General features: G+C 38.8%; 1 protein-coding gene across 1 annotated transcript in view; it reads right to left on the minus strand.

Moving 5' to 3' along the window:
- The window catches only part of LOC121441311 (mitogen-activated protein kinase kinase kinase 15-like), a 125,573-nt gene that overhangs the window by 69,711 nt on the left and 43,251 nt on the right, over nucleotides 1-12,611 (minus strand). The window contains exon 6 of the mRNA XM_041642447.1: nucleotides 11,827-11,933. Coding sequence (XP_041498381.1) covers nucleotides 11,827-11,933 — 107 coding nt within the window. The remainder of the gene's footprint in view (nucleotides 1-11,826; nucleotides 11,934-12,611) is intronic.

Genomic DNA, 12,611 nt, shown 5'->3' on the forward strand with positions numbered 1-12,611 from the left:
GAACCTAGAAGGGAGAGGCAAAGTATTGATCTGCTGATTCTTGTGTCCACCTTCAGAAATGTGCCCTGACAAATCTGAAAACCTACTTCCCCTTTTCTTTTATGCCCTATTTCAAGGGCAGTATCAAAAGAAATGAATGCATCTGAAGTCTCTTAATACACACTCTTGAGACATAAGAGAGACTGAATCTACGGGGAAATCTCAATAGTTTCTATAAACAAGACTTTTTCTTTTTTTTTTAAATATTTATTTATTTATTATGTATACAACATTCTGTCTGTGTGTATGCCTGCAGGCCAGAAGAGGGCACCAGACCTCAGTACAGATGGTTGTGAGCCACCATGTGGTTGCTGGGAATTGAACTCAGGACCTTTGGAAGAGCAGGCAATGCTCTTAACCTCTGAGCCATCTCTCCAGCCCCAAGACTTTTTCTTTTTAAACTTTCCTGGAATCCTTGGATTAAAATGAGAATGTGATTTCTCCAAGTATAAATGCAGATTGACAATTTGCTCTTCCAGATTTAATATGGAAATTAAATATTCAAATAATTGATAATGTCCGCATGCTGTCCATTTAATGCCAAGTGGAGGACTTGCTAACAGATTAGATCTCTTCAAGAAATGGTGTGGTGGTTTGAATAAGAAAGCTCCCCCCATATATTTGAATTATTAGTCACCAGGAATTTGCACTATTTGAGAAGGATTACAAAGATCAGGAGGTACGGCCTTGTTATAAAGTAGGTATGGCTTTGTTGAAGGAAGGGCCTTTGAGGTTTCAAAAGCCCATGCCAAACCCAGCCAGTCAGTCTCTGTCTCTCTCTTTCTCTGCCTCTGGTTCAGGATGTAGCTCTCAGCTACTGTTCCAGTGTTTGCCTGCATGCCACCATGCTTCGCATCATGATGATAATGGAGTAAACCTCTGAAACTGAAAGCAACCTCCCAATTAAATCCCTTATCTTTTAATAGCTACCTTAGTCATAGTGTCTCTTCACAGCAATAGAACAGGACTAAAGCAAATGGTTAATGACCGATGCTTTATTTTATATGTCAAAATGTATTACAAATAATGTCTTGGCTCTTAAATGACATCTGAATCTGGCAGCTGCCAATACTTACTGCCATGAGCCTTAAAGCACCAATGAAGTGACTGACTAGTAATGCCATATCACTGAAATTTTATGGATATCGAGGTTCAAAGATGAAAGCTTTGTTAAACCAAAGGTAAATATCACATTTTTTTCATATGTAGAGTCTAAGATTTAAATATATATGTAGTTGTAACATGAAAACAGAAGGAAGTATCAGGGGAAGAAAGAGAACAACAGGGGTCAGAACAAGGAAAGATAATGGGGAGATAAGCAAAATATGATGTTATAATCCAAAAAAATCCAGAAATACTGTAATTAAACCCATTACTCTGTGTGCTAATTTTCAAATGCTGTTTAAAAACAACAATAAAATGCTATGCTAACCTAAAATTTTAAAAAACACTCAAAAAGGAAGACGTGGTAACAAAAATTCTCCTATATCTGACTCTGTTATAAAGTAAAAAAAAATACCTTAAATCACCAGAGAAATTGAGAAGGCATTTCCCCAAAAAATATACAAGATAAAAATAAACACAAAAACATATTCTAAATCTTATTAGAAAGATTGGTATTAAGTAGTGAAGACAACTACCTTCAAAACTCCTTTACTGATTTTAATTATTTTAGATCTGTACTTTCGTTGTCTGACAGAAAAATGGCACATTGTTTTAAATTTATCATTAAATATGATATAACATTGCTGGTTGGGATTCTCCTTTGATAAATATATCCATTTGATGGCAATCTCTGCATTTTGTCAATTGTTTTGGTACTTGGGAGTGGTCAGAAGTTATCACTGAAGCCTGGTAAAGTATGAAAGATGAAAGTACACAGTGATATTATAGATAAACACCTGCTTCATGCCATGACTATTCCAAGTAATTCAGGTTGCATATCCCTAACCTAAAAATCCAAAAATTTAAGGGTATCATATTTGGAAATTCAGATTTCTAAAAAAATTAAATTTATTATTATGTAAATGGATGTTTTGCTTAAATATGTCTGTGTACCATGTGCATGCAGTGTTCAAGGATGGAAGATAAGGGCAACAGATCCTCTGGGACTGGAGTTATAGACTGTTCTGAGCCGTGTAGGTGTTAGGAATCAAATCCAGGTTCTCTGAAAGAATAGATCAGTCAGAGATCTTAACTGCTGGGTTATCTCTCCAGCCCCAATTAAATATTTTTTGATGAAGATGTTTAACTGGTAAAGTATGTAAATATTCTAAAATCTTGGGAGAAACCTGAAAAACAAAAAAATACTCTAGTCCCAAACATTTCAAATAAGGGATATCTTTTAAATTCAGCTTTTAAAACTTTATATATGCAGGCATGTGGGACTCTAACCATGGGTTTACCTGATAATGTGGTTCAGAAGCCATTGGAATTTGTTTTGTTAAGAGTTTGAAAACATTTGGAGATATAAGCTAAAAGGTTGTAACCAAGTTTGATGGGTGATTCTGGCGAGAGTTCACAAGACCAGAGGCTAATAAAATGTAGACAGTAAAGATTGTGCTTATGATATTTCAGATGGGAACAAGAACTCTACTAGGAATTAAACTAGATGATATCCATAGTATAATATCATGAAAAAGAACCCGTCTACAGTGTCTTGAGATATTATAGTAAGATGAACTTAAAGGTGACAAATTGGGCTGGAGAGATGGCTCAGTGGTTAAGAGTATCTGTTGCTCTTCCAAGAGACTTGGGTTCAATCACCAGCACCCACATGGTTGCTCACAAACTCTATAACTCCAAACCCAGGGGATCCATACCTCTTCTGGCCTCCACAGGTATAAGGCATACAAGTGGTATAGACATACATGAAGAAAAAACACCCATATACAAAAGATAAAATTAATAAAAAAATAAAGATGGTAAACTACTAAATTTGGCAGAGGAAAGTTCAAGGGAAGTGGTCATTCAGATTTGTGGCATCTATCTCATTGCTTGCTTTTAGCCAAGTTTACAATGAGAATTGTAAGCAGAAAGATTGGGATATTTTACAACTTGAGCAGAAAGGCAGCAGCTAATGTTGGGATCAAGGAAAATATGACTGCTGAAGAGCTCTGGGCCATTAAAAGAAGCCAACTATTTTGCATCAGGACATAGTAAATATACCTTGATTATCTTCAGGAATGACCAAGACTCAGTCATTCAGGCTCAGGGGTATAAAGATTAACTAATTTGAAAGATTGTGCTTTGAAAAAAGAGTTGTACGGCACTCTGCTGGCATAAGGCCACGTGGAAAGTGTTTCTCCATGTTCACTCATCCAAGCATTTATAGGCCACTGAAGCCATAGTCCAAGGGGGGCACAGATACTGCTTTAGCTGGCAACAGACCTTAATGTTGCTCATGAGATGCTGTTTTTACAAGGATACAGAAAACAAGAGTTATGGGATCATGAGGCTTTCCCCATATTTCAAAAGAAAGCCTGGGAGGGTAGGCAATTTGTAGCAGGATCAAGATCCCTGCAGGCAACACCTAGAGGGCAACGTGTAAAGCAGTGCAGATAAAAATACTAGGGAGATCAGAAACTTGAACAGCTAAAGAAGGCTGCAGGGGGGAACAGGGCCAACCCAAAATGTCATATAGGTTGCAAACAGCAAGGCCACAGCAACAGGACAATCCTAACCCACCTAGAGGTCACATAATGGCACCACATGTCATGGATGCTAGACATGCATTTACAGGATTTCAGGTTTGTCCTACTGGGTTCTAGTCTTTCTTTTGTCCCATTCCTCTTTTTTGGCCCCATTTCTCTTTTTGGGGCTAGAATTTTTTTCAAGTGCCTTTGAATGTGGAATGTATATAGCCATGACTTCTACATTTTACAGAGGTTCACAACTAGTAGTTTTCCTTTAGTCTTCAAAGAGACTTTGGGCTTGGACTTTTTAACACAGCCCAAACTGTTAATATTATATTGACTCTTGGAAGTAGATTGAATGCATTTTGTATTATAAGACAGAAGATTTTAGGAGGGCAGTTTGGATATGAAATAACCACAAGGGGGCATATAGTAGGTGCTAGTTGCCAGCTGATGGCCCTTTTGGAAATGACTACATCTAAGGGTTCTCATCTAGTCAGTATGTTGACAGATCAATAATATGACATCATTATTAGGAGGAAGTGAGTCACTGGAGACATGCTCTGAAAAGATATATCTTGTCTCCCTCTTTCCCTTTTCTTTCTGTCAGCCACGAAGTGAACTTCTCTGCTCTTTTATGTGACTCCCACCATATCCTGCCTCACCACAGATCTGAGTACTATGATGGAGCTGAGTACTATGGTCTAAAACTTCTGAAGCTGAGAGCCAAATGAAATATTTCCTCCTTTAAATTGTTTCTCTCGGGTAATATAATGGTTAATAGGGAACAAAAATAAAAACACTGTCTAGCATAGTCATCTTTCAGCCTGCTAGCTAGATCCTTGGTTAGAATAGTATGCCTGAACTAGTACACACTAGTACATAATAAAGTCTTGTCTATAAGAGCAATAGCAAATACAAAATTGCTCATAAAGGATTCTACACCATGAGAGGCCAGCAGTTTAACTGCTCAGTGGAAACTTCATGTAGCTTTGAATGGGCTTCTGAATGCAGTCAAGTGGAAGATACCAGGAAATGCTGGCTGGTTCAAGCCAGCTTTCCCACTGACAGGGAGTCCTTGCCATCTGAGGGTCAAACATCATTTACGCCTGCCAACCTTTAGTAACTAATTTATGGTCATGTTTTGGTTCACTTCATAAAAGTTAAAGGTCAGCTGAAATGCAGGAATACTCCCTTTTCCCCATCACTATTTTCCCCTATACATATAAGGTAGCACTACAACTTCCTTAAAATTGTATACAAAGCCATATCCTACTACAACTGGACTAGTTAAAATAGAAACATAAACTTAAAGACTATGAATCAATTGGAAACTCTTAGCTTATTATGTGAAAATAAGGTTCTCAGTACCAAGGACTCTTGCCTGGGCTCAACAGAGTCTCCTGACAGGAGACATTGAGACCAGGAAGCATAAGGGATGTTGGTTTTGTGTGCAATACCAACTATTCTCCCTCCAGATTAGAAATTTATTTATCTCCGAATCATCTCAGAGGGTCATATCCATTTTTAGATGTCAATTTTCCACTTCAAAGCCTGTTTTATTCTTTCATTCCTTTGAGAGAACAGTAATCATTATTTCATTCACTATTTGAAAATGTGTATACTCTATTTTGTCTAGCTAAAAAATAGCAACAAGCAACTCCCAGTTCTTATTTAACAAGCTAATTTTTATAGTTTTTATAGTGCACTAGGAATTTTCTCAAAATTTGCACAAGTGATGACACAATTCTTTTAACTCAACATTCAATCACATGGAAGCAAGTGTTACTAAAATTGGAGCTCATACACTGGGGGAACAGGATTGTTAGACTTTGTTTTCCCAGGTTTAACGAAGGTTGACCTTCATTTCTAAAATGCTTTCCCTACTTTGGGATGTTGAGCTTAAGAGCCACTGGGGTTTGGGGTGTAGAACATGAAAGAGAACACACATTTTCACAGAGATCATGATGTCTCCTTCCCTTGATGAATCAAAATTTCATCATTATTTGCTGGTATCTACTATACATGCATAATATGTTCAACATAAATGTATATATATTTCTATGTAAAAACATGCACAAGAAATGCTTATAAAGGCATGTGTTTTAAGATTCCATACATGGAGCATCCTAAATGTCCATCATTAGTGAAATGAATAAATCATGGTATATCTATTCAATAGAATATTCTACAGCGACAAAAAACTATCTAGTGAAACACACATCAGCATATATGAATACCATCCACATGCTTTTGAAGTCATGAACTTAAACACAGAAGAGAGTATGTTGTGTGATATAAGTTTAAGGACAAGGAAGACTAATATATGGAGATAGCAGTTGCAACATTGGTTGCCTATGGAGAGGCAGAGGTTGCAGACAAAGCTGAACAAGAAACTTCTAGGGTGATTTTGTTTTTATTTTGGCAGGAGTATTGTTTAAATGTGTATATTCATTTCTCAAATTCATCAAATTATTTAAAATCGACACATTTTTACTGCTGTCAAAATTTTGATTTAAGAGATGTGACTTTACATAGGTTACAAGATTCTGGAAAAACATGGGCTCCTATTTTGTTGCTGTCTTAAAGATGCTGCTAGTGGTGTTATCAGCAATTTGAAGCTTAAAACAGTTGCTGAAAAAGTACAGCCTCTGAAACTGGGAAACTAGATGCAGTAATTCTCAGCTCATTTGGAACACCACTTACTTTATGTATTCCTTACTTTATGTCATTCATTGGAAGACTTATAAGGCCGTGCTTGAAGTTCCTAGCTATCAAAGTTGCATACATTTCCAGAATCCTCTTCTGTATTGATCTGACATAATTATGTAAGTAACAACTTACTTACTGGGACAGAAAAGAATGTATCTCAGAATGATTTTTAAAATACTTATTTTTCCTGTATGTTATCAATAGAAGAGGAGGGGAAGTAGAAATAAGACATTTAGATATCTGGTTTTCAGAGGTTGAATTTGAAACTCTACTTACCCTACAAATTCACAGTAGTCATGTTTGATGGCCACTTAGCTAGAAACTACATGTCTTAGGGTTTCTATTGCTGCAATTAAACGCCATGACTGAAAAGCAAGCTGGGGATGAAAGGGTTTATTTGGCTTACATTTACTCATTGCTGTTCATCACTGAAGAATATCAGGACAGGAATTCAAACAGGGCAGGATCCTGTTGCAGGGGCTGATGCAAAGGTCATGGAGGGGTGCTGCCTGCTTGCTCAGTCAGTTTTCTTATAGAACCCAAGACCACCAGCCCAGGGACGGTACCACTCACCATAGGCTGGGCCCTCCTCCATCAATCACTAATTAAGACAATGTCTTATACCTGGATCTCATTGGAAGCACCCTCTCAGATGATTCTATCTTGTGTCAAATTGACATACAAAACCAGCCAGTACACTATATTTTCCAACTTTACTTTAGCAATATGGAGTCAACTGAATATAAGTCAACGGAATATAAGAGTCAATGGAATTTAAGAAGTAGCAACTCACTCATGCTGACTAATTTTATGTCAACTTCACACAAGCTAGGATCATTTGAGAAGACAGAACCTCAACTAAGAAAATGACTCCAGAAAGTCAGGCTGTAAGCAGACCCATAGGGCATTTTCAAAATTAGTGATTGGTGGGGGTGGGCTCAGCCCATTATAGGTGATGTCATCCCTGGGCTGGTGGTCCTGGGTCCTATAAGAAAGTAGGCTGAGCAAGTCATGAGGAACAAGCCAGTAAGCAGCACTCCTCCATGGCCTCTGTATCAGCTCCTGGCTCCAGTTCCTGATAAACAGTAAGCCAAATAAACCCTTTCCTCCCAAAGTTGCTTTTGGTCATGGTGTTTCAGCACAGCAATAGTAACCCTAAGACACCACATTAAAGAAAATCCCTCACTTACTTTTCTTCTCTGGTAGCATACATAGCACTTTTTCACACTAGGAAAGCTATCCTACAAGGATGGAGCTTCCAGATGTGTAGCAGTTTGACTTCTTCATGCTCTATGAATCAAGTATGTGGTATTATCAGAAAAGGGTCTTGCCAACAAGATGTGTAGGGTAACCAATAGCACTGACAATCACTTGTAATGTTGGGGGTCTATGAAACCTTACTGGCCAACAACTCCAAAAGAGGCAACCCATTCCTAGCATGGGGATTTTTATTTGTTAGCCTATGGTGTCTGGTAGAGGCACTGTTGCCTCATCATAGAGTGACTCTCTTTCAACACCTTTATGAGTATGCATACATGCACACACAAATGTATACATATATGTATATATGCATACATATATACACATACATGCACATATATATATGCATGTATGTGTATATGTACACACACATCTGATCTAGCAAGACATCCCCAGTGGTGCAATAGTGTCATGAACATCATGCCAGTAACAACCACCTTCTGAATGGATTTTAGTCTCAGTCCAGAAGATGAAATCCATACTTTATTATCAGGCCAAAAACCTGCAGCCCTAGAATATAATCTACTATTATTATACTAAATGAACATAGTATTAAACAGATTCCTAGTAATTCTTAGATTAATGTATCTCTCAAACATCATCAGAGAAACTTCTATGTGTAGTGGATGGTGATTAGCCAACATTTACAACTGGTCAAGGTACAAAGAATGAGAGACTCTGGAACCTCCTTCTGAATGAAGCCCTAAATGAAACATATGTACTCAACCATTTTCCTCCAGAGGTCCCAGTATCACTGCGGAAAAGGGGACAGAAAGAGTGTAAGAACCAGAAGTCATAGATGACTACAAGGAAACAGTGTTTTCTAGACACATAATGCAATTCCACATGCACTCACAATGGTTGTGACAGCATACACAAGACCTGTGCCAGTTCAAGCCAGACAAAATCTCCGCATGGAGAGGTGGGATGGGCACGAAAGTCTCACTCCCTACTCAAGGAGCTATTAGCAATTGTTAGTGTAGAGAAAGGAAGGGTCAGTTTTCTTTAAAAGTGTAGCTCCTGGTAGGTCGACTGCACAACCAAGAATATATAGGCATCACAAATTGGACTCAATGGGTTTAAAATTTAAAAGTGGGGATACAATTTGGGTGGGGAGGTAAGAGGGATTTATCTTGGGGTAGTTAGGGCAGGGGGATGAACGATCAAAATACAGTGTACAAAATCCTGAAAGAATAAGGGAGAGAAAGGTAATAATTTGGCTCTCACTTTCTTCTTGTCTGTAACCATGGCCTATCTGTTATAATGTAAGAGAGGCAGTAAACTAGCTTCAATATGTAGATGATGCCAACATGCTAGAGCAGTGGTTCTCAGCCTTTCTAATGCTGTGACCCCTTAAATATAGTTCCTCATGTTGTGGTGACCCCAATGTTATTTTGTTGCTACTTCATAGCAATAATTTTACACCATTTTGACTCATAATGTAAATATCTGATGTGCGGGGTATTTGATACATAACCCTTACGAAAGTCATTCAACCCCACAAAGGGTTTCAACACAGGTTGAAAACTGCTTGTCTAGGGGACAACAAAAACCTATAAAATGGTTGGATGCTAAGTCTAAAAGCCATTTCTAGAACAGTGCTGCTGTGCTAACAGCCTGGTTCCCTCAATTCTATCCTGCTAAGCAAGAGGAAAATTTCAGTCTTACTTAAATCATTGGATTTGCAGGCCCTTTGCTACATCATTTTAGCTAATTTACCTACTATTTAAGCTTTGGAGGCTTGCAGTCTCTAGGCAACACTTTCTAAGTTACACATATACATGCATGCATGCACACACATACAAACAACACAACACAAACATACGTGCACACGTATGCACACACACTCACAGGAAATAAAATCAACACCATTGAAGGGCATCTAGGCTGTTTCCAGGTTCTGGCTATTACAAACAATGCTGCTATGAACATAGTTGAGCATATACTTTTGTTGTATGATAGGGCATCTCTTGGGCATATTCCCAAGAGTGGTATTGCTGGGTCCAGGGGTTGATCCCGAATTTCCTGAGAAACCGCCACACTGCTTTCCAAAGTGGTTGCACAAGTTTGCATTCCCACCAGCAATGGATGAGTGTACCCCTTTCTTCACAACCTCTCCAGCAAAGGCTATCCTTGGTGTTTTTGATTTTCGCCATTCTGACAGGTGTAAGATGGTATCTTAAAGTTGTCTTGATTTGCATTTCCCTGATCGCTAAGGAAGTTGAGCATGACCTTAAGTGTCTTTTGGCCATTTGCACTTCTATTGAGAATTCTCTGTTCAGTTCAGTGCCCCATTTTATAATTGGGTTGATTAGCCTTTTACGGTCTAGTTTCTTGAGTTCTTTATATATTTTGGAGATCAGACTTTTGTCAGTTGTGGGGTTGGTGAAGATCTTCTCCCAGTCAGTGGGTTGCCTTTTTGTCTTAGTGACAGTGTCCTTTGCTTTACAGAAGCGTCTCAGTCTCAGGAGGTCCCATTTATTCAATGAGGCCCTTAATGTTTGTGCTGCTGGGGTTATACGTAGGAAGTGGTCTCCTGTGCCCATGTGTTGTAGAGTACTTCCCACTCAAGAATATTGGCAATGGGTTTTTGATCCTACTGCACGTACTGGCTTTGTGGGAGCCTAGGCAGTTTGGATGCTCATCTTACTAGACCTGGATGGAGGTGGGTGGTCCTTGGACTTCCCACAGGGCAGGGAACCCTGATTGCTCTTTGGGCTGACAAAGGAGGGGGACTTGATTGGGGGAGGGGGAGGGAAATGGGAGGCGGTGGTGGGGAAGAGACAGAAATCTTTAATAAATAAATAAATACATAAATAAATAAATAAATAATCAATGCCATTTATACTGGCTAGTTTTTAGTCAACTTGTCAAAAGCTAGTCATCAGAGAGGAGGGATCCTCAATTGAGAAAATGCCTCTAGAAGATCAGGCTGTAGGCAATCCTGTAAGGGATTTTCTTAATGAGTGATTTATGGGGAATGGCCAGCCCATTGTGGGTGGTGCCATCCCTGGGATGGTGGTTCTCAGTTTTTTAAGAAAGTAGGCTGAGCAAGACGTATGGAGTAAGCCAGTAAAGGTAGTACTTCTCCATGGCTTCTGTATCAGCTCTGCCCTGTTTGAGTTCTTGCCCTGACTTCCTTCGATGACGAACAGTGATGTGGAAGTATAAGCCAAATAAGCCCTTTCCTCCCCAACTTGCTTTTTTGTTATGGTGTTTCACTGCAGCAATAGAAATCCTAACTAAGACCTTATCATTATCTATTGTGCAACATCAACCTTACTACTTCAGCTAGTCCTCCATAGCCTAAAAGATACCATCAATATCTTTTTTCTTTTCTTTCTTTCTATTCTATTCTATTCTTATTTATTTATTTATTATTTGAGACACGGTTTCTTTGTGTATCCCCGGCTGACAAGGAATGAGCTCTGTAGACTAGGCTGGCCTTGAACTCAGAGAGATTCATCTGCCTCTGGCCTAAAATTAAAGTGCACCTATGACTAGAGTGTTGAGATTAAAGGCACGCACACCACCACCCAGCAATACCTTTTTCATGTGTATAATCCCATCCTCTATGCTTAACTTTATATCCTATATTTTCCTTCACTTGCGTCTTGTGTTCTGGTTTCACCTGATATTACTTAGATGCACCTTGTGCAAAAAGAATTCTATGCTCACACTCCAGCCAAATTTAATGGCCTTTCACTCTCCTCCACATCCTACCATCTCCCATCCATGATAGAATTCTTTCAAACTTAGACCAGAAAATACAAAGAAGCATTTATACCCCTAAACAGAAAAACTCTCTCCTTCTGCTATACTTTTATCTATATAACTTTGGACAACCCCTTCATTAAACTATATCTCTCCCCAAGCTATTAGAATTTTTTTTGACACAAGAGTTATATAGACCAGACAGCCCTGAACTCCAGAGATCTGCCTGCCTGCCTCTGCCTCCGGAGTGCAGGGGATAAAGGTATATAACACCACACCTGGCCTTATTAGGATTTTCTACATGTCTGATTTAAGAAAATATGTATTCCAAAGGCAAAGTACCTTGTGCGTTTTCATACTTTCAGCAGTTAGCATATGACTTGGATCATATCTAATGAATGTTAAAAGACAACAGATGAATTTAGCAGGTCACATGTTCACAAACCCTACACATAATCATTCTTACCTATTCAGTGCAAATGCATAGTGGAATTTAATGTTGTGCTGATCAGCCAAATCACATGTAGGCAGCATCTTCAGTGTTTCTACCAGCTTGACCATTGCATCATAGTCCTGTTGGAAAAATGTCTCAGTGTGAGAAAGAGGAAACAGTTCTTCATAGATTTTTCTGAATAGTTATAAACATAAGACAGCCTCCAAATTTAAAGAGAAACCTTTCCTAGCAGACAGTATTTAGTGAAATTGTAGCCTTAGCAAGTACACAGAAAAATTATCAAGAAAAAGAATGTAGGGGGCTGGAGAGATGGCTCAGAGGTTAAGAGCACTGGCTGTTCTTCCGGAGGTCCTGAGTTCAATTCCCAGCAACCACATGGGGGCTCACAACCATCTGTACTGAGATCTGGCGCCCTCCTCTGGCCTGCGGGCATACATCGAGGCAGAATGTTGTATATATAATAAATAAATAAATTAAAAAAAAGAAAAAGAATGTAAATGAGACAGAAGAGGAATTCCTGCTACCAGAGAGCACAAAAATCCCAGCACTCGGGAGGCAGAAGCAGTCAGATCTCTGTGAGTTCGAGGCCAGCCTGGTCTACAAGAGCTAGTTCCAGGACAGGCACCAAAGCTACAGAGAAACCTTGTCTCAAAAAAAAAATACAAAATAAACAAAAAGCAAAAATAAAAGTAAAAATTTTGTTAAACCCCAAACCAGGAACACATGTGAGCCTAGCAACAATAACAACAAAAAGATGTTATATGTTGAGTGTGGGAGGGTTAATACCAGCAGCAGAA

This window comes from Microtus oregoni, unplaced genomic scaffold, assembly GCF_018167655.1.
Source record: "Microtus oregoni isolate MIOR12 unplaced genomic scaffold, Mior012 000074F_ref0000038, whole genome shotgun sequence".
Lineage (NCBI taxonomy): Eukaryota > Metazoa > Chordata > Mammalia > Rodentia > Cricetidae > Microtus > Microtus oregoni.